Below are 25,469 nucleotides of genomic sequence, written 5' to 3' on the forward strand. Positions count from 1 at the left end.
AAAATGAAAACAACGTCGAGTAAACAGTTTCCATTTTTATCGATGACTCATATTAAAACAAAGATAAGGAAATAGACACGTGAATCACGCAATCAACTGTAAATGACAGGCACAGATGGTACAACTCGTTGAGTTAGACTTTGTCCCACGTTTACTCGGCTGAAATAGTTGATCCATGACTGCGTTTTAATTCTCGAAATTTGTCCATCAATTGTCGTGGCAGTTGATGGTCAAATAAAAGAGGCAATGATTTCAATTGTTCAAGATCTTTTCATGCTAAATAAAAGCCGAGATAATGGTTAGCTTCTATTAAAATTATGGAAATAGAAATTCAAATGTTTTGCTAATCGTTTGAGAAAGACGAGTGCGGGGAGAAAGCTGGGCTGTGTAAACACGGAATTTGTTTCTTCGAGATTTGTCGTCGACAGGCCGTCGTGGTTTTGTAGGCACTCACGCCATTATTCAAATGTCGACACTACCGGTTTTCCCCCAAAACATTTGCTGAAAATAACTTGAAATTTTGAATTGTTTGCCATGTCAACAAGAGAATCGCATCCCGGTTTTTGTCGTCAAACTGTCACCAATCTCATTTACAATGGCGGATTAAAAGGGAGAAAGTTTTTTTTTGTTTTTTTTTAACATTTGAAAGGGCCGCTTTTTATTGACCGTTGGCAGACTGTTGACCAAGTGAAAGGAATAAATTAGCACCGGTCCGCGTGATGCCACTCATTTTTTTTTTTAAAGAAAACGGGCCACGTAAAAAAAAGAGAAGCGGCCACTAGGTCGCTGATGGGATGTATAAAATCAATTAAGGGCGTATTGGCTTCAATGACGTCACCGCAAATGTTTTTAGCGCGTATTAAATGACGTCCCAGAAGACGCCGGTAAACCGCATTGCGATCATTTTCACTTTTCCAAATGTCGTGACTGTCCAATGATGTTGGTATTTAACGGCTTAATATCCTAGACGAGATTTAGCAACGTCATCGTGATTTGTCGATGGTATGACTAGAAAAAAAAAAAATAAAATGTCCTTTGCGGCTAACGGTTGCCGAGAGTTGATCGATGAGCGGTCATTTACAGACCGCTATTTGTACAGCCATAACTTTAAACAAACACGAAAGGCCAGTGAACATTTCGAATGGCTCTGACGTTTGCTGTGATAAACGGCCTACATTTTTTTTTATATGTCTGAGCCATCGTCTTTCGCCAGCTCTAACGATGTGTACTAGGGGGCGGTGAATAACGTGAAAATGTAATCAAACAGCTGGTTAACGACCGGCCATTTTCAATTTCCCTTGCAACTTCGTGCCAATGAATATTGAAAATAATTATTTCACCTTTCTTTTTTATTTAGGCGGTGAATGGGCCAAAGAGGAAGTCAACAACTGGAATGAAATGAACGTGCACAAAATTAGGTAAATCGTCGTCAATGCTTTTTGAAAATGTATTTTTTTTTTTTTTGGTTTCTTTTCCATTTCAGTTTGGAAACATTTCAAAGTAACCGAAGACAAAAACAAAACTTAAATGGTCAGCAATTTGGGAAACGAAAAACCGGTTTGGCAAGTAAAAATGACTACACATGGTTGGCGTTCATTGGCAACTGTTATTTTTTGGGTTTGATTTTTCAAAGTTTGGGAATAAGAAAAACGAGTCACACAGTTTTCTTTTTTTTTTTTTTTTATGGCACTCAACTTGGACCCCCAAACGCAAAAACCAAACGATGGTAAACGCGTGTGCAGCTGACTCACGCGCGCGTCCACCTCAAAACGAGCCAGAAAGAGGAAATGCTGGAGAAAATCAAAAACGGAGGTATACAAGAGCTTTGGAACGCTGAAAGCCTTGACACCGATACAACGGAGGATAATAATAAAAAAGAAAATGCAGCAGGCAGACGGGCAGCAGCCAAGAAGGGAGGGCATAAAGTATTTGAACTGAAAGAGTTTCATTTTTTTTTTTTTTTTGTTCCAGTAAAGGAGCAGTTGTTAATAAGGTGTTTTTCTTTTAACGACTTGTTTGGTCACTTTTGTTTCATTAAAGGAGTATATTTCATATTTCATCGAGTGGACACGTTATTGCCGGCCTTCTCATTTGGCGCCGGGAATCTTGCGCAGGACCTGATTTCCCGATAGAAAAATCCGATTAAAATAGAAAAATTATGAAAATGGATTCGGAAAATTCTTACATCGGATAAATCGACTCCTGTCAGCGCTTGAATGGCAGGCGGCACCTGGGCGACGAATTTGTTGATCTCGTTGGAGAAATTAGACGATCCGCTCAGCATCACGATTTCGTCCGTTTTGGCCAGCGGAGCGGCCACTTCAGCCGCAATCTATTTTTTTTTTTTTTTTTTTTTTTTTTTTGCATTTCAATTTTCCCGTTAGGTTTAAACATTCAAAATGCAAATGAAAGAGACGGACCTTTGGCAGAGCTTCAAAGACGAGCGAGAGTGTGGCCGCCTCGCCGTATTGTTTGTAAGCGGCCGCTTTGAGCCGCATGGCCTCCGCTTCTGCCCGGCCAACATTTTCGATGGCCGTCGCTTCAGCCGCCCCAACTAATTTAATCTTTTCTGCATCGGCACGCGCTTTTTCCACCACTTGAGTCCTGAATAAAACAATCATTTTAAATCAAATTCATTCCCCCCCCCCCTCCTTGATGGCTAATTCCAAAAATAAATTCGCCGTTGTTCCGCTGATTCGGCAAATGGCCTGCGGTCACACGCCATTGGCTGTCGTAAGAGGTAGCGGGAGATGAGCCGACGGGGTATCACGTTCAAAATGATGACCAACGTCGGACATGTAATCACGTGCCACTCTTTTATTTCTACGACATGTAGAGCCACTTGTACCAGGCCACCTAATTTCCGCCCACCTACAAACAGCAAGAAAAATACAAATGATCTTACCGCTGGCCCTGAGCGACGAGTTCGACTTTGAAACTTTCGGCCTCTGCGGGCAATCGAACGGTGGCGATCAGCTCCTTTTCGCGTCGCATAATCTCCTGCTCTTCGATTTCGATCAGCTTCCGGCGTTCGACGACCGTTATTTGCATCTCTTCCGTCCGGATCTTTTGGCGAGTCTTGGCCGCTTGCAGTTCATATGCTAATTGAGCCTCGGCTTTCTAACCCACCACCATCATAAATCAAGAATCAAAATGGCGAAATGCATCAAAAAGCAAAATGAATAAAAACTAAACCGCTGTGTTGATCTCACGATCAAAGTTGGATTTTTGGAGTTTGTAGAGTCGGGTGTTGTCCTCCACTTTGGTGTCCATGTTGTACTTGACGTCCATAGAAGCTTTCTCACACTCGGCCTCCTGCATCCGGACATTTTCAAAAACGAGGACGACGTGATGAAACATATCATTATCAAACAACAACGACACTTGTTATTATTTGATCACGAGACTTTAAAGTGGGTCAATTTTTAGAACGTCTACTAAACTCGTCCAGAATACAGAACAGTTTGTAGACGCCCACCATTTTTTTGGGGGGCTTTTCTTTTTAACAATCGAAAACATAAAAAAAAAAAACAAAAAAAAAAACAGGTGGTAGGAAGAAGAGACTACAAGTCAATCAATTGTTTTTATGGGATGCGTTTTTACCCGAATGCCGGCGTCCCTGTTCGCCTGGGCGACTCCAACGGCTGCATCTCGTTTGACGTTGGCCGTCTGCGCTTTTCCCAACGACGACAGGTACTCGACATTGTCGTAGACATCTGATATGGAAGACGGTGAGAAATCGAATTGATGACACACATCCCAACATGTTTTTTACCTTTGATGGTGAACGAGAGGATTTCAATGCCCATCCGGCCGACATCGGGCGCTGCAACTTCTCGGACCAGAGAGGCGAATTGGTCACGGTCGCGATAAACCTGCGTTCCACAGCAATAAAGAGAAATATGCAAATCATTGTTGTTTGAATGAAAAAAATCCAGGTTATCAGAACACGATCGATCCAACCCAATTCACCCAACACATTCGGGACGCTCTTCCTTTTTTGCGCGGTTTGTGCGGTCGTGATACCATCACATTCGATTAGCAACTGATTTCAATCTCTGATCGATCGTTTCACGTCCAACTCGTTTCTGTCGTGAGCAAGTTATTCCACTTAAAAATCTGACGTTGATTACCGCAACCCTCAAATCGTTTCGGCTACTCGTTACACATTTTCTGTTTTGAACGTGCGGGCGACAGTCACGCCAAAAAATAAAATCCCGTTATTGCGGTCCCACCTCCCCCGATTTGATTATTCAAAAAAAAATAAAAAAAACGGGAGCAAATAATAATAAAAAAAAAAAAAAAAAAAAGTGTAACCTCTTCGACGGAGAGAGTGCCGAGAATGGCACGCAAATGACCCTCGAGGGTCTGCAGGATGGTCAGCTGGACTTCTTGAGATGTCTTGCCTAGAAATTGTTCGGACGCCGTCGTCAGCAGCTCTTTGGCCGTCATAATCTTGCATTGGGCCACTCCCGTCACCGTCAACGGGACACCTTGGGCCGTCTCGACGTGCTCGCAGACCGGATTCAACGTCATTACCTGTCCGAGGGGGGGATAAAGATCATTAATTGATTTGAAACAGGACGAAAGGCAAGTGAATACCTCGAGTGACATGCGCTGGACGTCTGTGACGAGCCACCACGCCCATGCCCATCCGCCGACGATGGTCGTTTTGGAACTAGCGCCACAGCAACCGCCTATTTTCAATTTCAAATGAATATTTTAAACGAATCATTTTTTGCTAAAAGGCCAGACATAAATTTGGACCATTTCCAAATGGGTCAGACACACACAAGCCATTTCCTTCTTCCTCTTTCACGCCTTTTTCCCGACATCTTCGTGCGAGAAGAGAAAGTTTCTTGTTCCACGGATTGGAACACGATTCCCTTCAAAAATAACAATGTTTTTTTTTTCCAAGTGGCCTGTTGAAAGGGCGCGTCCTTGGTTGTTAACAACGTGAAAGTGCCATCGTCGAGACAACACGACGTCCGGAAACGTTTAAACAAATCATTGTGCCGGAACACGTTGTCGAGCGGGCACATGTCGACTACACCTGTTCCCTTGTGGTTAGACCTATGCCTACCTGTTGTGTCTCATGTAAAAATGGAAAACCGAGACGTGGCTGGAACACGCAAATCACAAGACGTCGAAATAAAAAAAAAAAGTCCCACATTCTTCCAAATTGGAGCGGACGAAATGATGATCAATGCGATGGACGATTGCGGATTCTCGTCATTCATCTTCATCACCTTGTGAACATGTCACTATCCTAACGGGACACGTTTTCTCAAGGCAGCCGGAAGGACAGCCCGTCAACATTGTCCCATGTTTCTCCCATTTCTCTCCTAACCCCGAAAACATTTGCATTTTTTTTTCCCCGATGATGTTGGATCAATTTCCCATCGATATGGGCCAGCCATCTCATTGAGAGTAGCTTCAAAACTAAGAAAAGGTGGGCATTTCTTTAGAATCACGTTCGTCCGAAGAATCAGATTGGAATGCGGTGCGTGTGCGGATCCCCATTGTGCATAAGCCGGGACTACACCCTTCTCCTTAAAAAAAAAAAAAAAAAAAAAAAGGAGCAATGAAACTAAAAATAAAATGGGTCGGCCATTGCGTGCATGTCGAGAGTCACGTGCTCACATTTGCAGTTATGTCGTCACGCGCGTGAAAAAAAATAGAAACATTTTCACATCGTCAAAGTTCCTGACTTTTCTCCTGATTTATTCACGACAACCCCATGCGCTACATTATAATTTTATTCCCAAATCAATGAACATCAAACGTGTAAAAAAATAATATTACGATGCCAAAAACATTCTTTTCACTTGTCATTGAATCAGAGCGCATCGCAATGATAAGAATCTTGTTACCACGCTTTTTAAAATCTATCGTTCATCATAAATTTTGGGGGGGGGACATAATTTTTCAAAAGAAAAAAAAAAATACCGGGATTTAGTGAGAGGAAAACCGGTTGAAAGAATCGGTACATGAAAAACAGATTTGAAGAAAAAAAAAAACGTGATGGTCGTGTGTTGAATGGAAAATGATTTTCGCTTTGGAGAGAAAGTTGTAATTCCTCCTTATATCCATCTGCCCTTACGTGTCTAATTATATTTTTAAGAAAAAAAAAAAAAAAAAAACGAGAGGGATTTTTTTTTTAGGTTTTCTCTCAATAAAATGCTTACATCTTTTTCCTTGTATGCGGGAGGAGGGAGAAGGAACTAGCCGAGCGTGACAAATAATGACGTACGTCGGTGGGCGGCATCATTTCGAGGTATTGCGCTGAATCATTTTCTTTTAAAAGAATTCTTTTCTCAACGAACAATTTCATAAATAATTATTCCATTTCAAAATATGATGTAATTTTATGACATTCAAAAATGTCCCCGTTTTTTTTTTTTTTTAAGCTCGTAAAACGCGTTGTCATTGCCGGCTTGAAAATAAAATTTAAAAAAATGAACAGACCAGTCCAACACGCATGAGTTAAATGGCTAACAATTACGGCCGAACTTGAAAAGCCACCCGACGCACCAGACGAAAACGGCCGAAAAAAAAAAAAAAAAGTAAACGACGTGGTTCAATATATTTCCTCTGTTTTTTGTTTTTTTTTTTCTTTAAAGAAAAGATGATACGAGTCTCGGTAAAGAATTCAAACCGGGACTTGACCGTAACAGGATTCGAAAACATCTGGTGTCTATACGTTGTGTTGGACACGTTTCATTCGACGTTCACACGCATCCCCCCAAAAAAGCCGCATCCGAAAGAAAAAGCGATACGTAAAAACTCATCCATATCTGAAATGAAATGACGGAAACCGTATGGATCGTATAGAGAAATGGAAAACATCTTCACGAATGATCTATGCGTCACACACCTGTTGTTGCTTCAAACCCTGAACTGCTCTCTTTAAACTAAAAGGAATTTAAAAAAAAAAGAATGTTTCCATTTAACACGGTCCGTGTTTGATTAAAGCGGATGGTGTTTCATTAGTCGTAACGAACCCGATACGGAAAAGAATCCCCCTCCCCCCCCTGGAAAACAATGGGGAGGTCGGGTGAAGTGAAGAGAAAGTCGAAAATCATAAAACGAACGGAGATTTGCCCAAGTTCTAGGTCGTCCATTTCCCAACGTCGTTCGATAACGCACAGACAAAGTTGAAGAAGAAGAAGAAGAAGAAGGCGGACCAAATGGCGCGCCTACCTGCCGGCCAACACGTAGACACCTGTAGGCCTTTCAGGTGCATACCAGAGACCGTCTCTCCGCTTGACCCCCCCAACGTCTCTTGATACAAACATTTTTCTTCCTTATTTATTTCGTGAATCGGTAGAATGGAAGGCGATGCCGCCAGCTATTTGAGGGCCTTTCTTTAAGAAGAAATAAAGGTTGGGGGGTCGGTGTGTCTGTTCAAAAAGAATTGAGGTCAAACGCTATGGAGAGAAAACGGGCGCGGACCCGGAATCAAAATCCCCCTCCTTTCCCCCCCCCCTTTTTTTTTTGATATGTGTACTATATCGTACGGGAATAGGGGCATAAATACGATCATTATTGAAGCTTTTGATGAATGCACACACACATTTTTCGAAGCAAAAAGAAGTACAGTTATGATAATTCCTAGATGCAACTGGCGACCGTGAAAATCCAAGATACAAAGAAAAAAAAAAAAAAAAGGAGATGGTGCGACAACATGTGGGCAAGTTCACTCGTCTGGAAAAAAAAAAAAAAAAAGACTTGCAATCAGGAATAAGAAAGAAAAATTGAAAGGGCCGTTGCGACGCTAGCAGACGGAACATGCATCGAAACGATGATGGCACACAAAAGCCGTAGGCGCAATCCCGAAAAAAAGTCCGTTTCTTTACCGACACCCGTTACGCGTACCTAACTGGTCATCACACCTGTTGTCTCTACCTGGTCCCAAACTGACCATCTTATGCCTTTCATCTGCCGCGCACTAAAGCCGTTACCAAACGGCAAAAAAAAAAAAAATGCATTGTTATTACAAAAAAATCCATCGAATTGGGAAAGGTGAATTCCAAAAATGTGCGATGTTATCCCCTTCTTAATCAATACAGAAGTTAAAAAAAAAAAAAACACAAGGTAAACACGTGTCTCGAATCACGTCAGGCAAAAAAAAACAAAAAAAAACAGGTATCCCGTTATGCAAATAGAGAGCAAGAAAAGAGAAAGAAATTGGGAAGGTGTTAAACGAAAAGAAGAGTAAAACTGGAGCAAATCCGGTCCGTCCAGATTTCTCGCAAACGACTTTCAATTTGTTGATTCAACTTGACCGTGCTAAACGAACCGGACCCACCCACACATCTCTTTTCTTGTTCTTTGTTGTCTGACACGCGAAATAGACATGAATTAATAGCACAAAAAAAAACAAAAAACAAACCCGGCTTATTATGCCAACGTAAGCAAACCCCCTTCATCATATCATTAATATGGATCGATTTCATCCGAAACGCGAACAAACCGGATTTATTTTTTTTTTTTAAAGCTTGGAGCTAAACCCAGACTACGGGATCCCGCAAATCGTTTGTGTACTTACTGTTTCTTACGTCTTTTTTTTTCCTTTTTTATTTTTAAAGGGGAAAAAAAAAATCATAGTGGCGACAGAAAAAAGAAAAGAGAGTCCAAGAGGCGGAGTGTCGAGTTTTCAAAAATGGCCGCAAGGACTTCCGCGTTGGTTTTGTGGGTACGCGGAGAAAGAGAGAGAAATGAAAAGAAAATATATATATATATATAAAGGGATGGCTTCTTAGGGCTCCCAATTCCATCAGTTGCTCTCCGGCAGCCGTCACCTCCGCACGTCTTCCCCTTCCTAATTCTAGCCACCCTTGTTTTGGAATTGGTTTTGTTTTTTTTCTTGAACTAAAGCCGCAAAGTGCGATTAAACTATTGTCTTCGGGGGAGAATGGTGTCGGATTTGATTCAACGGTGACCTTTCAAATCGATCAACGGATTAGTGCTCGCCTGTGTTCATCAGTGTTTGTTTTTTTTTTAGTGACGGTCTATAAATATAAGCAACAGGTGAGTTTAGGTTTGAAAAGAGCCGCTCTGTGTGTCTGTGCATCGGTCAACTTTGAAATCGGGGGGAGAAAAAAAGTCCGAGGGGAGAGTGACCTCAATTTTTCGGTAGTCAAATTCAGAGTAATTTTTCTTCTATTCCCCTCCCATGTAAACCGACATCCATCAAGGAAGGGTAGAAAACAAGACAAAAGGTGTGCGTTTAAAACGATCGTTTTACCACGACAGGAAAAAAAAGTGAAAATGGCCAGCAGGAAAAAAAAAAAATGCAATTTTCAATTAAGAACTGCGCGATAAATCAGCGTTAGAAAGAAAGCGTTTTTCTAAAATCTCACACAATCATGCTAATAACGTAGTCGCGGTCCGTTCAGTTTTCTTATGTCCAGTTGACCTCCTTTTTCTCCTTCTTCCTCAATCTTCATTTTGGGATGTTGTACACAAACGCATTTCATTTTCGACTTTGATCTCTACCCAACTGGAATTTGCAAATGTCTTTCAAATGACATGGCCATTAGGATTTTTTTGGCCCGTTTTTTTTTTTTTTGGTTCCTTATTTGTCCGTACCCATCCGCGGGGCTGTCGCATCTCCACCCACAAAACTGGGTCAGACAAATAGCTTTTCCCCCTTCTCTAACGGTGGAAATGCCTTTTTCTTTTTAAAAGAAAAAAAAAAAACGGTTTTCTGATTATCGGAAAAAAAAACAAAAGCGGATCAGGATCTTGCCCTCATCCTGACCTGTTGACCTAGTGACGTTCGTCTTCCGGGGCATTTCCGACTTTTAAAAACACGGAAATGATATTTGGTTTGTTTCGAAAACAGATCCTGTTCAAACTGTTGCCGGAGGCAGGACGTGATCTTAATACGACGTTGAAGAAATCAAGTGGAAAGGAAGAACTTTGTCAAGCAAATAAAAAAAAAAAAAGAGGAGAAATGAGTCTGATCGTGCCAGCCGCAACGGCCGCAGCCACGACAGCCACATTATGGTTCATTCCCATTCTGGTGGCAGCCGTTTCCTTTTATCAATACGACAAAACGGATCCGGAAGGACGGCCCAAAGACACCAAGGTAAATATCTAAACCGGAATCTCTTCCCGTACAAAATGAAATGGCTTTCTATTTTCTTTGCCAATAAACTCAAATGTGACGTCATAGGTAAACATTACCCAATTCTTTTGGAAAGATGTTTCAAGAAAATGAAATAAAGAATGAAAATTGAATTAAAATTATTAGGTGATTTACAAGTACTACGACTTTATCGTCATCGGGGCCGGATCGGCTGGGGCGGTCGTTGCTAACCGACTGAGCGAGCAACCCGACTGGAACGTCCTATTACTGGAAGCCGGTGGCGACGAGACGGAAACATCCGACGTGCCGGCCTTGGCCGCCTATTTGCAACTCTCTGAACTCGACTGGCAATACAAAACGGAACCTCAGCCAACTGCTTGTCTCGCCTTTAACGACAAAAGGTACACCAAACGCAATAACAGTAAAAAAAGAGCACAACAGGTGGCCAGCTGTGTTCAATACCCGTTTCATTTCGTTAAACAAAAAACTAGTTTTATATTTCGCACCAAAAAAAAAAAAAAAAAAAACTGGTTTCGCTGGGTCTCGCATTTCCAGTCTGTTTATCTACGCGACCTTGCGTTAACGGGTTGATTGTTTAAAACTAAAACGTCTATGTGTCATCAGGTGTTCCTGGCCGCGCGGTAAAGTACTCGGCGGCTCGTCGGTGCTCAACTACATGTTATACGTTCGCGGGAACCGCCGAGATTACGACAGCTGGGCCCAAATGGGCAACTACGGCTGGAGCTACGACGACGTCCTGCCATATTTCATCAAATCGGAGGACAACCGAAATCCTTACCTGGCCCAGTCGCCCTATCACGGCGTCGGCGGTTACCTCACCGTTCAAGAGTCGCCTTACAAGACGCCTTTAGCTACTGCCTTTGTCGAAGGTGGTGTCGAATTAGGTAAACGTCAACCTCCTTACGCTTATCCACTGATAAAACATTATGTTTAATTATATACACAATAGGTTACGAACATCAAGACGGAAACGGAGCCTACCAGACGGGATTCATGATCTCCCAGGGGACAATACGACGCGGATCGAGATGCTCGACATCAAAGGCATTCTTACGTCCGGTGCGGAAGCGCAAGAACCTGCACATCGCGATGCATTCGCACGTGATGCAAATCATGATCGACCCTGAAACGTATCAAGCTTACGCCGTCAAATTCGCCCGGAAGGGCAAGATCTACGTCATCCGGGCCACCAAGGAAATTGTCTTATCTGCCGGATCTGTCAACACGCCGCAATTGCTCATGTTGAGCGGTGTCGGGCCGGCTGAGCATTTGCAACAGCTCGGAATTCCCGTCATCTCCGATTTGAGAGTCGGCGACAACTTGCAGGACCATATCGCGGCCGGCGGAATGGTCTTTACGCTGGAGCAGCCCGTCTCTTTGGTCCAGAGCCGCTTCGAGAATTTGCCCAGCATCTTGCGCTACGCCATGTTCGATTCGGGACCGTTGACGACGCTGGGTGGAGTCGAAGGCCTGGCCTGGGTCAACACCAAATACGCCAATCACAGCGACGACTGGCCCGACATCGAGTTCCATTTCGTTTCCGGCACGCCAGCCGCCGACGGAGGAGCTCAAATTCGTCGTGTCCACGGTGTCACTGATTTCGTCTGGGACAATTATTTCGCGCCAGTTGCCTACAGGGACACTTGGTCCGTCGTGCCCATGTTGCTGAGACCTCGATCGGTCGGCTACATCCGTTTGCAATCCGCCGATCCGTACGACAAACCGCTTATCTACCCAAACTACTTTGTCGACGACCAGGACGTCCGGGTTCTCGTCGAGGGCGTCAAAATCGGTTTGGCGCTGGGCGAGACGGCCGCCTTCAAGAAATTGGGCTCGAAATTCTGGGCGCAGCCTTTCCCCGGATGTGAGCATTTGCCCTTGTGGACGGACGAGTACTGGGCCTGTTTTGTGCGCCACTACTCGTCAACAATTTACCATCCGACTGGAACGGCGAAAATGGGACCACCGGGCGACCCGACAGCTGTCGTCGATCCCGAGCTCAGAGTTTACGGCGTTCACAATTTGCGTGTCGTCGATTGCTCCATCATGCCCAACGTCCCATCGGGCAACACCAACGCCCCAGCGGTACGTTAAATAATTTTGTAAAAATTTAAGATTTCGAATTTACAAAAATTGAATTGATTTGCAGATTATGGTGGGAGAGAAAGGTGCCGATTTAATTAAATCATTCTGGTTAAATTACGCATCGAAGAAAAAGTAGGAATTTCAAAAAGGACCAACAACAACAAGGCGCATTTCCACAGATTTTTTCTCTCTTTCAACCTAGTCTCATCAACTTTGAAATCTCGTTGAAATCGGGACTCTATCTATTTCTCTATTATTTTATATCTCCCTGCGCATTTGTTAAAAGGATCGTCTGGAACATCCCCCCCCCAAAAAAAAACAAGAATGACTTGAGCACAAGAACAAAAGTGTGTGTGTGTGTGTGTGTCTACAAAGAAGAGAACAAATGTGAAAACTTGGCAAGTGAAATGTCGTAGAACCCTCGTTTTGGGTGTGTTTGTGAACCCTCAGGCTCGTCAAGTCACTTGGCTCATCACCCATAACAAGAAATTTAACGAACAGAAAAACGAAAAAAAAAATCTGTTTGGCCCAACGTGTTTTTTTTATGTTTTTGACAAAATTTAGAAATCATCATTCAATTTGTTTCGCCCCCCACTTTTTTTTTCGAAATAACACGAAACTTCATAAGAGTGCCATTAAGCGTCATCCATTTCACCCCACGTGTGTTTTGATTTTCTATTTTAATTTTTTTTGCTTTTTCTCTTTACAAAAAAAATGTTAGTATGTATTAATTAATGAATTCTTTTCTTGGGAAGGTGTCAGTGTTTTCAAAACAAAAAAAGGTGGGTTCCTTAAATGACCTTTTTTTTTAAACGTGTTCTTTCGAGCTGAGCTCGTGATTACACACGCATAAAAAAAGCACACACAGACGAAAAGAACAAAACAGTAATGTTGTCAATGATGTTCCAAAAAAAAATGAAAATGTCCTTCGTAAATTGTCAAAAAAATTAATACATTTTCGCCTTGTAAAAAAATGAGGCAAACGACCTATCGTTTCCTAACGAAAAGACTTGAAAATTCTAATTCTATTCAAATTATAGGGAATAATAAAAAAAAATGAGATAAAATAAACAAACGGCTTGTACGGAAGCCAAACATGTTGTGTCTGCCCATCGCATTTGCAAGAGAAACGTCCTGCACTTGAATGTTTTCCTTGCCCCCTTGTTCCAACAACGTCAGCCCCAAAAAAAAGGGGGAATGAAACCATGTATGGATAATAATAATCACAATCATATTCGTATGTCCTCCCTGTTCCCCCTAACCCCCTTCATCTAGGGCCCCACCCCATCGTTGCGATCAATAACACACTAGTCGCATACCCTATACACACAGCAAAGCGAATCTTAATTGCATAGCAAAAGAGATTCACACAATTCAACATCAAATGAAATGTTACTACGCATCAATGTTAATTGAATATCACCTCAGGATAGGATTACGTAATTTCAAGGTGAAATAAACAATATAAAAGAAAAGGAAAGTTACCTGAGACGACCAAAGCTTCGTTCGGTCCAACAGTGTGGATGTTTCCCATTGTGTTTTTGTTATAAAAACGAAGTGAAGAAACAAGTTTTGATTGAAATCAGAGATGAAGGCAGTCAGGAACCACTGTCACTCGGCACGCGAAAGTTTAATTGTTAAATAGTCACGGCAGTCGCGTTCGTTCCTCCCCTTTTTTCAATCGCACATGATGGTGAAACGCTTACCGAGATCTTTTCACGTTTCCACAATTCATTCAAAACGAGCGCAACACAAATTCCCTGTGTGTCACACCAGAGATAACTGTTGTTCAACGCCCTGCTATTTGATGTACAGTCACTCTCACTTTCTTTTCATGCACGTTCGGGTGCTTGTTAGTTATCTTTGCATCTATTGACAGTCGACACAAACCAACAGCTCAACAGACGCCACAGAAAGTAATGCCATCTGTTGGCTGTTTTGCGCAACGCAGCCATCTAGCGGCCAAATTTTGTACTACATGAAGATGTTTTTAATTTCTTCTTGTGTTTTCTTGCATTTCGGCTCACTGACCACTTTTCTTTTACATGTTTTTCTATCCGAGTACTTGGCGTCTTGCATTGTATGCATGATTCGGCAATGACTTCATCCGACATCACCATTCTTCTTTGCTTACGGCAGGCCTGCATCGCAAACACCTGAAAAAAATGTAGCTATTTTTACAAGCTCATACAACCTTTCAAGAAAACAAAAACACAACTTATTCAATCTGATACATTAACCTCGACTTGGTAATTATATTAAGACTTTTTTACTCTTCAAACACAAAGTTTTGCACGCAAATGCCCGTAGTAAAGGCGTTACGCCTAAATTGGTGTTGTTGGCGCCATTACGTTCCACTGCAAGCAGAAATTGGCGGGACACTTCTTTTTAAGGGGCTAGTGCCCTTAATTGTTCTTTCTACGTCATTTCATCAGAGGTCTGGATTTTATTTATTTAATTTCCCATTACAAAAAATCTTATCTTGATTAATAGAGGATTATGATACTTACAATTTCAAATCTCCAACGCCCTCCTTTGTTGTAGTCCTGGATTATATTTGCACCATTCAAATACAAAAACAGCCGAGATAAAAGAGGAAATGCACGTCTACATTTGTAATGTCTTCATACATTGAAACTCGGTTGTAGGAAGACACAAAATATTTTAAATTCACGAGCATCGCCATTCCTTGACTGAACGCGCGCTCATCCCTACGAACTACGACCAAACTTTGAACAACGTTGCCAAACTTCCTTTCTCTTCCCTCTAATTGCAAAACAAGTATGGCCGACTCTGGCCAATGAAAAGCGAGACTGGGCGGAAGAGGGTGAGTATTAAAAAGTTCCATCAAACAACGCGTCAAGCAGAATCCTCATTCTGTTGGCTGCCATTACTCAGTTAGGTTCACGTGGCGAGAGGGTGTTTCCCCATTTTTTTTTTTCTTTCTCATACCTTTTTTCGAACTGACAGAGTTTTTAAAAAAATAATGGCCTACCTTACTAAAGCCCAACAGCATGACAATCACGACCAGTTGGAAATCGACATTGAAAATGCTTTTTCCAACATCAGTATTGTTCCGAATTATCCTTTACTCAAGAAATTTTCCTTACCAAATATGCCGACAAGCTACGAAACCGTTGGTATAGCTAACCCTACATTAGAATGCATGATAAAAGAAACAAAGACAGTTTAGAATCTCACATTGGGCACATTATATTGTCAGGTATTCTGGACGGAGAAATCAGAAAGATTGAAAATAGTGCTAGACAACATATCGAGTATCACTTTTGTCTACGTAATCACACATATTGGAACTGGAACGACGAAATTTTACCCGACATGTTGAAATGTGTTTTCTACACTACCTGCGAAAATTTTGCCGCCATTTTACCTAAGGAAACGAACATCTGGTGAGCAGAATATCGTATCAATGTTTGATTTTAATTCAAATGTTAATTTTTTAAATTTTGCTTTGTTTAATTTTCAGGGTGTGTGGCTATTTCTCGCCCTCTGGATTGTTCATAATTTGCCGAGAAGTTCGTCTAGCCAGTGATAGTGATATTGCTGCACTGTCACACTATGGAATTCCGTGAAAAATTACGTACTAGTAGTAGGAATTGCTGGACTGCCCAAGATTGTGTGGAACAGAATGGGAAGTGTTTTCTATTTTATGTTAACTTTGTTTTAATTGTTTTCAAAATTGTTCACACTGATTTATTAATTAGTATAAAAGTTGTGAACTATTTCCAGTCTGTTTTTCATGATAATCTTGCTAGTCAACAGGATTACTCGAAGAAAGAAAAGGCTACCATTCATTTGTATAGTGCTATTCAGATGCTATCAAAGTCATGCCAAGTTGTGTGTGATATAAAAGTGGCTTCATATCTCCTCTGCTACACTCTCTGTTTCAATTGCCTCGTGGTTGCTGTGGATAAGGATTGCCATTTTGCCTTTAACTAGTAATTGTTTTTTAAACAAAGATTCTGTTCAAAGAAGGAGCAAAATGACCCATTCGGTTGAAAATTCTTGGATGTCCAAACTTGTCTCGTTCTCACCACATTAAAAGCTTATGGAAATAATGGTAAGTATTAGACATACAGTTATTGCAATTATTTCAATAAACCTCCTGATTTGTTCTTTATCATCCATTGAATTCTTCCAAATCAACTTGTATGTATATTTTAGGTACTGGCTGTAAAGTGTCGAACGCTGTGCCTGCAATGAACCAAAATTTAATTCCCCATTCAAGAGATTAGTGAGCTAATGCCAAACTTCAATGGCCCAAAGAATTCTAATTATTGGGGAGAAAAATCAATTAGTGCTTCTCCCTTACCCAAAGCTAACTGAAAATGGAACGGCTGGAAAGTATGCAGTTCATAATTCATGTAATTTTTTTTGTTTTTATTTTATTTTATATTTTCTTAAATCTTTCTTAAATATAAATATTTTACAGTAAATTTTTACAGATTATCATGATGTTTCATTAATTTCATGGACACAAGCATAGATTTCTTCTTTGCCAATGATGTGTGCTTCCTGGTGATTAAGTGAAACATTGATGTGTTCTTTCTGCAGAACTAAATCAATGTGTGATATGCTTCTGTTGAAAATTGTGGCAATTTAATAGAATTGTGGATTGCAAGATTTTATGCCATTTTGAATAAAACTCTTAAAGAAATTATTTGTCAACTGTATTTGGTTTTCTGGCAACGTTGTACTTCGGTGGCAGTCCATCGTTCAGACTTGGGATGTGGCCAAAGTTCAACGTGTCGCCGCAGTTTGAACTCGAAATTGAAAATTGAAACAACAGTTTTTTCGCAGTTGCGAATATTTTGCTAATGTTTCCAGTTTTTGATCGATGGCAGTCACCTGAAGCCAAGGTATCGTCTTTTTTTCATAAAATTGTCGTATATTGTTGTAGTTGCCCCTATTTGTAACACCATGCTGCTGAGAAAAGACTAGAAGCATGTGACTGACTTCCAATTCAATTTATCTTCTTATATTTTTCCTTTTTGTGTATCTTTTTCATTTTTGTCGAGTCAAACATCTGGGGAAGCAAAACCATTCCTGTAAATGGATAACATTTTATTATTCATCAAGGTAGAAACAAGCTTTTCAGCACTCGATGCTGTCCTGTTGACTCCATACATCTATGTTATACAGCCTAACAGAGCCAAAGGTCTGTTCCCCTCAGTGGGCATGTTACAGCATTTGTCTATTTGAAGGTTCACCTTGGCTACAAATCATCTTCTGAAATCCATTAATACTGTCTGCGCCACCCACAGTCTTTGAAAAATGGATTAATTTTTTTTTTTAGTACAAACAAGCAAATTCACTAGCAGTAGATGCAGATTCAGCAGAAATTGTTTTTAAAAACTGCTCTTATGTGTTTTATATTATAGAGCCACTGAAATTGATTTCGGGGAAAGGACTCAGGAATAACAAATTTTGGTCATCTTCATACCATGCACTCTCCATCCAATTGCAGTGCAAGCAACTTACCATTTGGTCTCCCACCTCATGTCTCAACCTTCTTCCCAAAATCTGAATCAGTTAATGGCTCTACTGGACATCCATCCCAAGAAAATGCAGAAACGAGGTAAGTAAATTTCTTAAAAATAAAAATAAAATTATTTTAAATAACGATGACCAGGATTGACAAATGACATGATTTGTGTTCTTATTTCCATTATGAAATCAATACTAGCAGATAGTTAAAACTGTTCCTAATCATTCCATTCATATTTTTTAGGGCAATTGATAATAAAAGGCAAGAATGCCATTCGCAGGAGCACCACCATTCAGGCAGATACTTTGACACATCCAATCAAGTGGCTGCATATGAAAACACTTCGCAGTCCTGTCAATACGTACCCGAGGACGGCGTGTCTACCAATGGAAATAACGGAACAAAACAACGCGAAGTTGAAGTATACCTTTGCGACCCTCGTTTGAGCCGGAAAAATGGTGGGCAGGGTTTCCATAGTCCTCACCCCATTTCTCATCCTGATTGGATTAAACGTGGCCAAGGATCTCAAATGACTTCAGATTCATGGAGCAAACAGGTGCAAGAGAAACCCTTTGTTCCACCATTACCCTCTTCCCCTTCACTAACTCCACTAACCCCTCCTTCGCTTCTTCCTACCCATTCGCCATCACAAGAACCAGTGCCGGCTCTTCCCATTTCGGAGCCGGCTGGCCATCTTGAAACTAAATGGAAACCTAAAATCGCGTCTTGTCAAATCTTACAGCAAGAGACTGATACTGTCTCGTCTGTACTGAACAATTTGTCGACCGGTCGAATACCAAGAGATCATTCCACGCCAATGATACCATGCTTATTATCCCTACCTTTTCCGGTCTATTGCTTTAATGTAAGTCACGGATAAAATATTCCATGTGTATCGTTAGCTAATTCTGTTTATTCTTTATAGTGCCATGAAGTTGGCCATGAGGCAAGACAATGTTCCATTGGTAATTCCGTCAAGCAACCCAAAAAAAGGAAGTCAGATGAAAGTCAGGGGTGCTGTAAAGTATATTATATTTCCTTGTTTAATACCTTTCAAAAATTAATTAAATGGCATTCTTTTTATCCTCGATCAGCACACTAAAAAGGGAAACCATGATATTGATTGTCCTAGTTTAGCGAGTGTAACTCAGGAAATTGGAAGCTCTGCTGAGAAACCTTCCGTTTCTCGATGGGCTACAGGTGCCAATGCAGTTCCCCAATTAGTAGGAGGAAAGACGCCAGTTGTCAGAATATCCGTCGATAATAATCCAGTTGCTGCTGGTTCTTCGACAATGGAAGAAACTCTTCAAGAGAGTTTTGTCATTCAAAAAAATATTGCAAATGCCACGTTCTCCGTGGAATCGAAATCCGTAATAAATGAAGCCGACATTGACGAACTTCTAGCAAGCGCTAGACTTGCTGGAAGTAGAAAGGCGGATACCTTATCCAGTGAAAAGAGCGATTCGTCAGTTTCCAAGACTATACTCATCCCCAATTATGCGGAGAGAAATGTAGGGAATACCAACCCTTGCTTACCTAGTATAACCAGCGCAGAAGGATCTTCCGGGACCAAAGATGACCAAAAAGGAAACGAGAAGGAAAAAACAGGCAAAAACAATAACGCGGACATTCAAATTTGCAATCTAGTAAATTTTCGTTTTTGTTTTATTTATTATTGTTATAATTTTGTTTTATCTCCAGTTTTGCCAGCCTTTTATTTTCATCTTCTTTTTTACAGTGCAAGAAAAAGAAGGGAGGCCATGTACAGGGTTGTCTTAATTCAAAAAATGGTCGTATCTTACACAATCTAGAGAAAAGGCTCAGCGAAAAATTGCCCAAAAAGATACGAAAGAGAGGAAAAGAAGTGGGCAATATTTTCCGAGATCTTAAATAAGGTGAATAACGTTAAAATTTTGGAAATCGTTCAAATAATATCTGACTTACCTTGGGCTTTAATCTTCGATAGATGAAAAGCGATGGGATATTTCCGCCGATGCCAGTAGAACGCCCTCCGCAACAAAGGCGAAAGAAAAGTCTGGAAGAACAACAGGTCTTGGAACGTGTAGAATTAATTAAAAGGGTACCCAGAGAGGTAAAACGTTTTATGTATTTTTTTTTATCAGGAGCTTTAATTCTTATTTATTTATTTTGTGTTAACATTAGGAACTGGAAGAAATTGTTTTGAGGCATGTTTATGCTTGTGATGCAAATAAATGCAGCAAAGCAGAATTGGACAAAGCTGAAGATGAGATATTAAACTTGAGAAAACATATTCTCATTACTAAAATAAATAATGTAAGAACAAGTTTTATTCCTAGAAATAACGCAATGATCTAGAAATTGACTAATACGATTCGTTACTGCAGCAAAAAGGTAAAAAGAAAGCAAAACCGACACCTAAGCAAACTCGTTCCATTGGCATACAAGTAGAATCGGTCAGTAGCAAATTTAAATATCGCATCTCTAGTTTCACATATGACATTCTTTTTCTGACAATCTAGCTGCATTGTGCAACATCTGGCCAGCAGAACATCCCGTTGACAGTTGAATGTCTTCCCCCTGTGCATATCAAATTAGAGAGGACTGAACCGCCATCACCAGAGTTATCCACTTCAAAGAAGGATAACTCAAATCGTAGTTGTCCACCGCCCAGTGTTGGCACTTCAGCTGTGGCTCAATTACCGTGCGATCCCATAGTCAGCAGCAGCAATACAACAGACGAAAGGATTGTGAAAATCGAAAAGCAATGCATGCCAATATTGCGTGATAACTCATTACATACCGAAAACAATCGTGAACACCAGGAAACAACAGTGACTCCTCATAGTCAACTACCTCTACAAGAATCCACATTTACTTATGCTAAACCTGCGCTTAATGTCAAGAATAACGTTCCGTCTTTACTTGGACATCCTCCGAAACAATTTCCAGTTTCTGCCGACCCGATCAATCCTTCCGCCAAGTATTACCAATCGTCCAAGGAGCGACCCACCAACACTACGACAGGTCGAATTGTTAGACACCTGGAACAGCAACGTGCATCCTCATCAAGCACTTTAGGTGAACTTTCATCGACGTCTGCTGGTATCACACGCCAAAGACAACAACCTTCAGCCGCTTCCAATTCGTATCAGCAACCGTACGTATGTACTTATGGGATCCAACAGGTAAAAAGATTATCCCTGTTGAGGCTTTACTTAAATGGAATAATTAATTGTTATAGTATTATATAAGTAATTATTAATTGTTTACTTTGGTTCCACAGAAAAGTCAAAGAATCGAGAACGTCCAATCGGATTTCCGACCGATAAAGTTGGAGAACATTAAAATTGAAGCAAACAAACCAAGGGAAGTGATTATTATACCAATTCAGAGAAGCAATGTGCACGCTTTAGGTTCACGCGAGCTCCCTATTCAAATTGAGGTATTTATAATTTAGAATTATTGAGTAACATTTTTCGCTACATTTTATTGTTTTTCGTTTTACAATTAGTGATAACCAAATTTGTTGAGACTTCTTTCTACCTTTTTGTTCACCGTTATACCCTAGAAAAAGTAAGTTATGATGGAGCTGTTATGCTCCATTAATTTTTCAGAAATGCGAATCTCTTTTTGTTTAGTGTTGGCAGTTGGAATTCCTTTGGTACTTCTGTATCATCCTAATTTTCGTTGAGTTTCGGGCTGATCTTTTGGTGCCTACCAAAAGCGGTGGAAGAATACAAGCTCTAAACTCCTAGGTTCTTTTAAGAGTGCTCGATTTCTAATGCGCCTGTATTCTATTCTTTAATTGTAGAAATACCGTTACTGATATTACTCGGGCAATATGCAGAGCTACATTGCATCCGTTTTGCCATTGTGATTATAAATGTTAGTCTTATTGTGTTGCTCATTGGTTTCATATTAGTTCCGACACGTATCTTCGAAGAATATGAGGAAATATTTCCTCTTTCACTGCTATGCGACTAAAAACGACGACATTGTTTTTATTTTTATTTATTTTTTAAAACTTTTTTCAGTTTTAATTAACCAGTTTGGCAATCCTGTAATCCTGATGTACTTGTTCGTTTTTAGTTCCATGAGCCATAGAACCCTTCTATGACTCATAGAACCCTTTTTTCTTAAGTAATATTTTACTTTTAGATTATTAATTTGTTACTTGTGGAACGACAAATATTTCTTAACGATTTGCATGGTAGGAACATGCAGGTTTCGCTAAGAGACACATGAACGTTTTAAATGAAGTGTATATCAAGTAACGCTTTAGTTTCAGCCAAAGCATGAACCACGTGCTATTGGCACAGAAAAAGGCAGCATTCCTGTTAATTCACAGTGGGAGTTCGCGTGGTTGGAGGTTGGCATTCTTAAAGGTAAAGAACAAATTTTTATTGGAATTGGTGCAACAGTGGGGTGCCCAGTGCACACTTAATCAAACATTTTTTACTCGTCAGAAGGAGAAGTTGGAATCTTTCCTCAATTAGGTGAATCAAGTTGTTCTTCATTTATAAGTTTGCAAACAATAATTTCACAAATTTCAATTAAATTGTTTTTAGTAGACATGAGGAGATCAATGTTTAAAAAATCTATTAACTTGCTATAAACAACTAAGGTAAGGTAGCTTTTGTAGATCAATCATTTTTCAATGATTAATTATTACTTTTCAGTGCATGTAGTTAACTGCATCTCATTTACTACTTTACTGTTGCATACATGGAAATTAACTGGTGAACTATTCACAATTGTGGCAGTATTGGTGATCTATACCTGGCAAAAGAGAACCAGGGCAACTGAAGAGCTATGGTAAGTGTAAGATCTTAGAAGATAATTCATGTTGCCCAAAAAATGTACAATTTAAATTCTGAATGATTTTTGCAACTGAGGATTGCCTAGATGAGAGAGAGAAGCAGCTTGAAAGAATTTCTACGTACTGTCAGAAGAAAAATGTGTGTCCAGCAAAGCAAAATTCCAAGATTATTGAAGGAATCAGAGGCAGTTAAATTCCCGCGAGGCAATAAGTCGATAGCATTGCAGAAAAAATCCTCTTAACAATTTCATCATCGGCGTTGCTGTGACTAGTGGAAAGTTCAGGCTGACAACTCTTCAAAACCCCTTGGGAAGAATTTAATCATTTAACAAAGGAATTTTGACTTATTGTCCAAGCAAGGCCCCAATTTCTGCAAGTATTGAATGTAAGTCGTGTCTGTAACTCAACACAAAGATCTTGTTTAGAAGATTAGCAATTTAAACTGTCTTTTTTCCTAGGCAAAATTTTATTTGTTGATACCAATTTCTTTTAGAAAAGTCTTTTCAAGATTCAAGTGGACGCGCCTTTCCGATGAAAAAGACTTCAGGAGAAGCCTTACATGGTAAATTAAACGAAGTGAAAAGCAAATTGTGACTATGAAGAAGTTTTTCATTTCAAGTTCTGATGAATATCTTATTATTTTGCAGGCCGGTAGTGAATGAGTTGCGCAGACTGAGACGGTGACATTTCCGATGCTGAATTTTTACAAGCGAACGGATCCTTTTTAGTTATTGATCCGTATTTCATATGTTCGATAATTTGGCTTCTCTAACTGCTGTGTGGTTCCATAACAACAACATCGAATCTTCAATCTACGTTCATCTACAAATCGTACAAAAGTAAGTAATTTCCAATTTTACTTTAATCGGTTTTGAACTGAAATATCTACTTTACAACGACGTAGTCCTAATTAATTTATTGCACTTTGCAGCTCTACGCATTTACTTAAGGTTTATGGATATTTGGTTTCTCTCCCTTTAAGTCTACTTTCAAATGAGCCGGTAGCAATGGCTTGTATCATTAAGGTGATACGATTTACGTTATTGATTACCAAAATGCTTTAGTAGCAATCATAGTTAGGTTAGATCTTGTACCATAGTTAGATTATTGGTGACGTCGCCTTTGTACCCAGAGTCAAACGGCGCAGTAATTACATTAGCTATTATAGATAGAGTATTTGAAAAAGACGTCGTGACGTAGTGACCGTAAGAAACAATTAGTTGCCTAGAAACGAGCTATTGTAGTATTTGCACTTTCATTTACAACGTGATATTACTTATGTGACATTAGGAAATAGCATTGTCCTGTGTTTATATCATATTTGTGGCTTAAGCAGGCTGATGATTTCCTCCGAAAGCATCTACTGAAACGCCCGAAAAGCCTATAATTTCACTGTAGAACTCGGCGTTGCGGACTTTGTATCTTACATTGGAATGTGCTTGATGTCTAGATGTTCGAGTTGTGCCAGAAGTGCCACCAGCTCTACCGTTTGCTGCTCCCACCGCGCGATTATTTGCCGAAAAACTGGTCTGGGCAACGTCGTTGAGCGATAACTCGCGGAAGGTCCGGAGCATCCGGCCATTTCTTCGGTTCGTATTGCCTGCGTTATTGGCAACATTATTAGACGATAAAAATCGTGTACAAGTTTGTGGATCGCAAATTCGCAGGGCGCAACAAGCTGCCGTTGGATAAACAGTCATGCCGCGCGAATGGTGGCCGCTGGGCAGTCCGCCTGGCCAACTTTTGCTGCTACATTTCGAAATGCCGCCGCTAGGATGGGGACGGATGTCGGAACCGATTTCAACGTGACGTGAAAAGCAAAAATTCAACAGGTAATTTTTGAGCGAATTTCGAAAATGTGGATGACAGAAACTAAAAACTAACGGATCAATCAGAACTGCTGTTTTTGCGAAATAGGCTGTTATGGCGGTAGCCAAGGGCGACGGTGGGGAATCGTGTGGTCCAAACTGGCCTATGAGAGTAACAACTGAGTAAGGAGTCCAGGCAGTGAGATAAATGATGATGAGCGTGACGACGATTTGAGCCGTTCTGATTTCCGTTTGTCGCCGTAATTTGAGCAAGACGCTGTTGTGTGAATTTGTGCAAACCAATTGCCGGGCCTGTGATAAAACGGTCGTCAAAATGCGGCCGTAGCTGATGAAGATGAGCAAAACGGGCAGAAAAAATCCAGCGGTAAGTAGTAAAATATAGTAGGCTCTATTAGATATTGTTCTCGTCTTGTAATCCCAGGAGCAAGTGGTCAGCAATCCTTCCGGAACGTACGATGACCATCCGAAGATAGGCAAACTCACCAGGATGGTACAATGCAACCAGATGAAGCCACACACTGTTTTGGCCTGAAATCGACTCGCTTTCCAGTGGCTGTCTGTCAAACTGATCACGAGGCATCTTTCACATGCGATGGCACTAAATGTCAATATGGAAACGAGGCCAAAACAGGTAATTCCCATTGCATACAGTTTACATCCAAGACTGCCGAATGCCCAACGCCCATTAAAATTTGAATAGGAAGCCATCGAATGAAGAGCTGATGCTGCCATGTCGCTTAAAGCCAAATTAATGATGAATGTATTGGCTGGAGGGGATCTTAGCCTTTTGAATCTGCAATTAAAAATCAACAAGTTAGAATCCTTTGATTATTTCATTGTCTACTGAACACTTTTGCCTTTTCAATTTATAGATTTAGCACCTCGAGAAGATGAAGAGGACGGTTCCGTTGTCCGCTAGCCCCACGATGCCTATAGTTGAAACAATCAAGCCCATAATGACGAAGGCGTTTCGAGGGACCTGATTCAAAAACACCAACTGTTCCTTGCTCCAGAACGCATCCTCATTAGTGTTGGATAACAACAGTGAATCGTTGAAATCGATTTTCGTCGAGTTTCCCATACCGTCGATGGTATTGGCGACTGTCCTGCTAAAATTCATTTGTTCGG

The 25,469-nt window shown here is 40.6% G+C and overlaps 5 protein-coding genes across 7 annotated transcripts; 3 read left to right on the forward strand and 2 right to left on the reverse strand.

Annotated features, from left to right (window-relative positions):
• Window positions 1–1,419: 1,419 nt before the first annotated feature.
• On the reverse strand, window positions 1,420–14,145 carry LOC130704216 (flotillin-2-like). Its single transcript, XM_057525683.2, has 10 exons — window positions 13,688–14,145; window positions 4,603–4,697; window positions 4,318–4,539; window positions 3,776–3,875; window positions 3,604–3,716; window positions 3,196–3,315; window positions 2,906–3,120; window positions 2,421–2,604; window positions 2,186–2,332; window positions 1,420–2,117 (listed from the first exon to the last, which is right to left on the reverse strand). The coding sequence occupies exons 1-10, from the start codon at window positions 13,734–13,736 to the stop codon at window positions 2,088–2,090; spliced, it is 1,275 nt and encodes a 424-aa protein (XP_057381666.1). The 5' UTR covers window positions 13,737–14,145; the 3' UTR covers window positions 1,420–2,087.
• Window positions 8,788–13,188, forward strand: LOC130704211 (glucose dehydrogenase [FAD, quinone]-like). The gene is made up of 6 exons (XM_057525676.1): window positions 8,788–9,033; window positions 9,851–10,096; window positions 10,262–10,497; window positions 10,721–11,001; window positions 11,067–12,202; window positions 12,267–13,188. Exons 2-6 carry the CDS (start codon window positions 9,962–9,964, stop codon window positions 12,336–12,338), a joined length of 1,860 nt encoding a protein of 619 aa, XP_057381659.1. The 5' UTR covers window positions 8,788–9,033; window positions 9,851–9,961; the 3' UTR covers window positions 12,339–13,188.
• Window positions 14,146–15,092: 947 nt separating the features above from the next.
• Window positions 15,093–16,090, forward strand: LOC130704215 (uncharacterized). Its single transcript, XM_057525682.2, has 3 exons — window positions 15,093–15,342; window positions 15,426–15,612; window positions 15,690–16,090. The coding sequence occupies exons 1-3, from the start codon at window positions 15,189–15,191 to the stop codon at window positions 15,793–15,795; spliced, it is 447 nt and encodes a 148-aa protein (XP_057381665.1). The 5' UTR covers window positions 15,093–15,188; the 3' UTR covers window positions 15,796–16,090.
• An 853-nt stretch (window positions 16,091–16,943) lies between these two features.
• Window positions 16,944–21,447, forward strand: LOC130704212 (uncharacterized). 3 transcript variants are annotated; one of them, XR_009004881.2, is made up of 9 exons: window positions 16,944–17,082; window positions 17,605–17,801; window positions 17,955–18,267; window positions 18,454–18,576; window positions 18,637–18,735; window positions 18,806–19,357; window positions 19,450–19,606; window positions 19,678–19,803; window positions 19,875–19,888. XR_009004881.2 is itself a non-coding variant. In XM_057525677.1 (7 exons), exons 2-7 carry the CDS (start codon window positions 19,678–19,680, stop codon window positions 21,205–21,207), a joined length of 1,155 nt encoding a protein of 384 aa, XP_057381660.1. In that variant the 5' UTR covers window positions 19,468–19,606; the 3' UTR covers window positions 21,208–21,447. The 3 variants fall into 3 exon arrangements, 1 of the variants encoding a protein (XP_057381660.1); XR_009004882.1 differs by lacking the exons at window positions 16,944–17,082; window positions 17,605–17,801; window positions 17,955–18,267; ... (1 more) ...; window positions 18,637–18,735; window positions 18,806–19,357 and adding exons at window positions 20,078–20,146; window positions 20,213–20,878; window positions 20,977–21,135; window positions 21,205–21,266; window positions 21,332–21,447 and having other exon boundaries at window positions 19,468–19,606; window positions 19,875–20,006; XM_057525677.1 differs by lacking the exons at window positions 16,944–17,082; window positions 17,605–17,801; window positions 17,955–18,267; ... (1 more) ...; window positions 18,637–18,735; window positions 18,806–19,357 and adding exons at window positions 20,078–20,146; window positions 20,213–20,878; window positions 20,977–21,135; window positions 21,205–21,447 and having other exon boundaries at window positions 19,468–19,606; window positions 19,875–20,006.
• Window positions 21,448–23,840: 2,393 nt separating this feature from the next.
• Window positions 23,841–25,459, reverse strand: LOC130704198 (melanopsin-like). Its single transcript, XM_057525664.2, has 2 exons — window positions 25,223–25,459; window positions 23,841–25,134 (listed from the first exon to the last, which is right to left on the reverse strand). The coding sequence occupies exons 1-2, from the start codon at window positions 25,420–25,422 to the stop codon at window positions 23,841–23,843; spliced, it is 1,494 nt and encodes a 497-aa protein (XP_057381647.2). The 5' UTR covers window positions 25,423–25,459.
• Between the last annotated feature and the right edge of the window lie 10 nt (window positions 25,460–25,469).

Source organism: Daphnia carinata, chromosome 8, assembly GCF_022539665.2.
Source record: "Daphnia carinata strain CSIRO-1 chromosome 8, CSIRO_AGI_Dcar_HiC_V3, whole genome shotgun sequence".
Classification (NCBI taxonomy): domain Eukaryota; kingdom Metazoa; phylum Arthropoda; class Branchiopoda; order Diplostraca; family Daphniidae; genus Daphnia; species Daphnia carinata.

Excerpts from the sequence above, each read along its gene's own strand:
- LOC130704215 (XM_057525682.2), top strand. The coding sequence starts at position 15,189 with ATGGCCTACCTTACTAAAGCCCAACAGCATGACAATCACGACCAGTTG. Across the intron at positions 15,343-15,425 it reads GACAAGCTACGAAACCGTTG|GTATTCTGGACGGAGAAATC; the intron begins GTATAGCTAACC and ends TTATATTGTCAG. Across the intron at positions 15,613-15,689 it reads CCTAAGGAAACGAACATCTG|GGTGTGTGGCTATTTCTCGC; the intron begins GTGAGCAGAATA and ends TTTAATTTTCAG.
- LOC130704198 (XM_057525664.2), bottom strand. The coding sequence starts at position 25,422 with ATGGGAAACTCGACGAAAATCGATTTCAACGATTCACTGTTGTTATCC. Across the intron at positions 25,135-25,222 it reads GTCCTCTTCATCTTCTCGAG|ATTCAAAAGGCTAAGATCCC; the intron begins GTGCTAAATCTA and ends TTTTAATTGCAG.
- LOC130704212 (XM_057525677.1), top strand. The coding sequence starts at position 19,678 with ATGAAAAGCGATGGGATATTTCCGCCGATGCCAGTAGAACGCCCTCCG. Across the intron at positions 19,804-19,874 it reads TTAAAAGGGTACCCAGAGAG|GAACTGGAAGAAATTGTTTT; the intron begins GTAAAACGTTTT and ends TGTTAACATTAG. Across the intron at positions 20,879-20,976 it reads GTACTTATGGGATCCAACAG|AAAAGTCAAAGAATCGAGAA; the intron begins GTAAAAAGATTA and ends TTGGTTCCACAG.
- LOC130704216 (XM_057525683.2), bottom strand. The coding sequence starts at position 13,736 with ATGGGAAACATCCACACTGTTGGACCGAACGAAGCTTTGGTCGTCTCA. Across the intron at positions 4,698-13,687 it reads CGAAGCTTTGGTCGTCTCAG|GCGGTTGCTGTGGCGCTAGT; the intron begins GTAACTTTCCTT and ends AATTGAAAATAG. Across the intron at positions 4,540-4,602 it reads TCCAGCGCATGTCACTCGAG|GTAATGACGTTGAATCCGGT; the intron begins GTATTCACTTGC and ends CCCCTCGGACAG.
- LOC130704211 (XM_057525676.1), top strand. The coding sequence starts at position 9,962 with ATGAGTCTGATCGTGCCAGCCGCAACGGCCGCAGCCACGACAGCCACA. Across the intron at positions 10,097-10,261 it reads GACGGCCCAAAGACACCAAG|GTGATTTACAAGTACTACGA; the intron begins GTAAATATCTAA and ends TAAAATTATTAG. Across the intron at positions 10,498-10,720 it reads CTCGCCTTTAACGACAAAAG|GTGTTCCTGGCCGCGCGGTA; the intron begins GTACACCAAACG and ends ATGTGTCATCAG.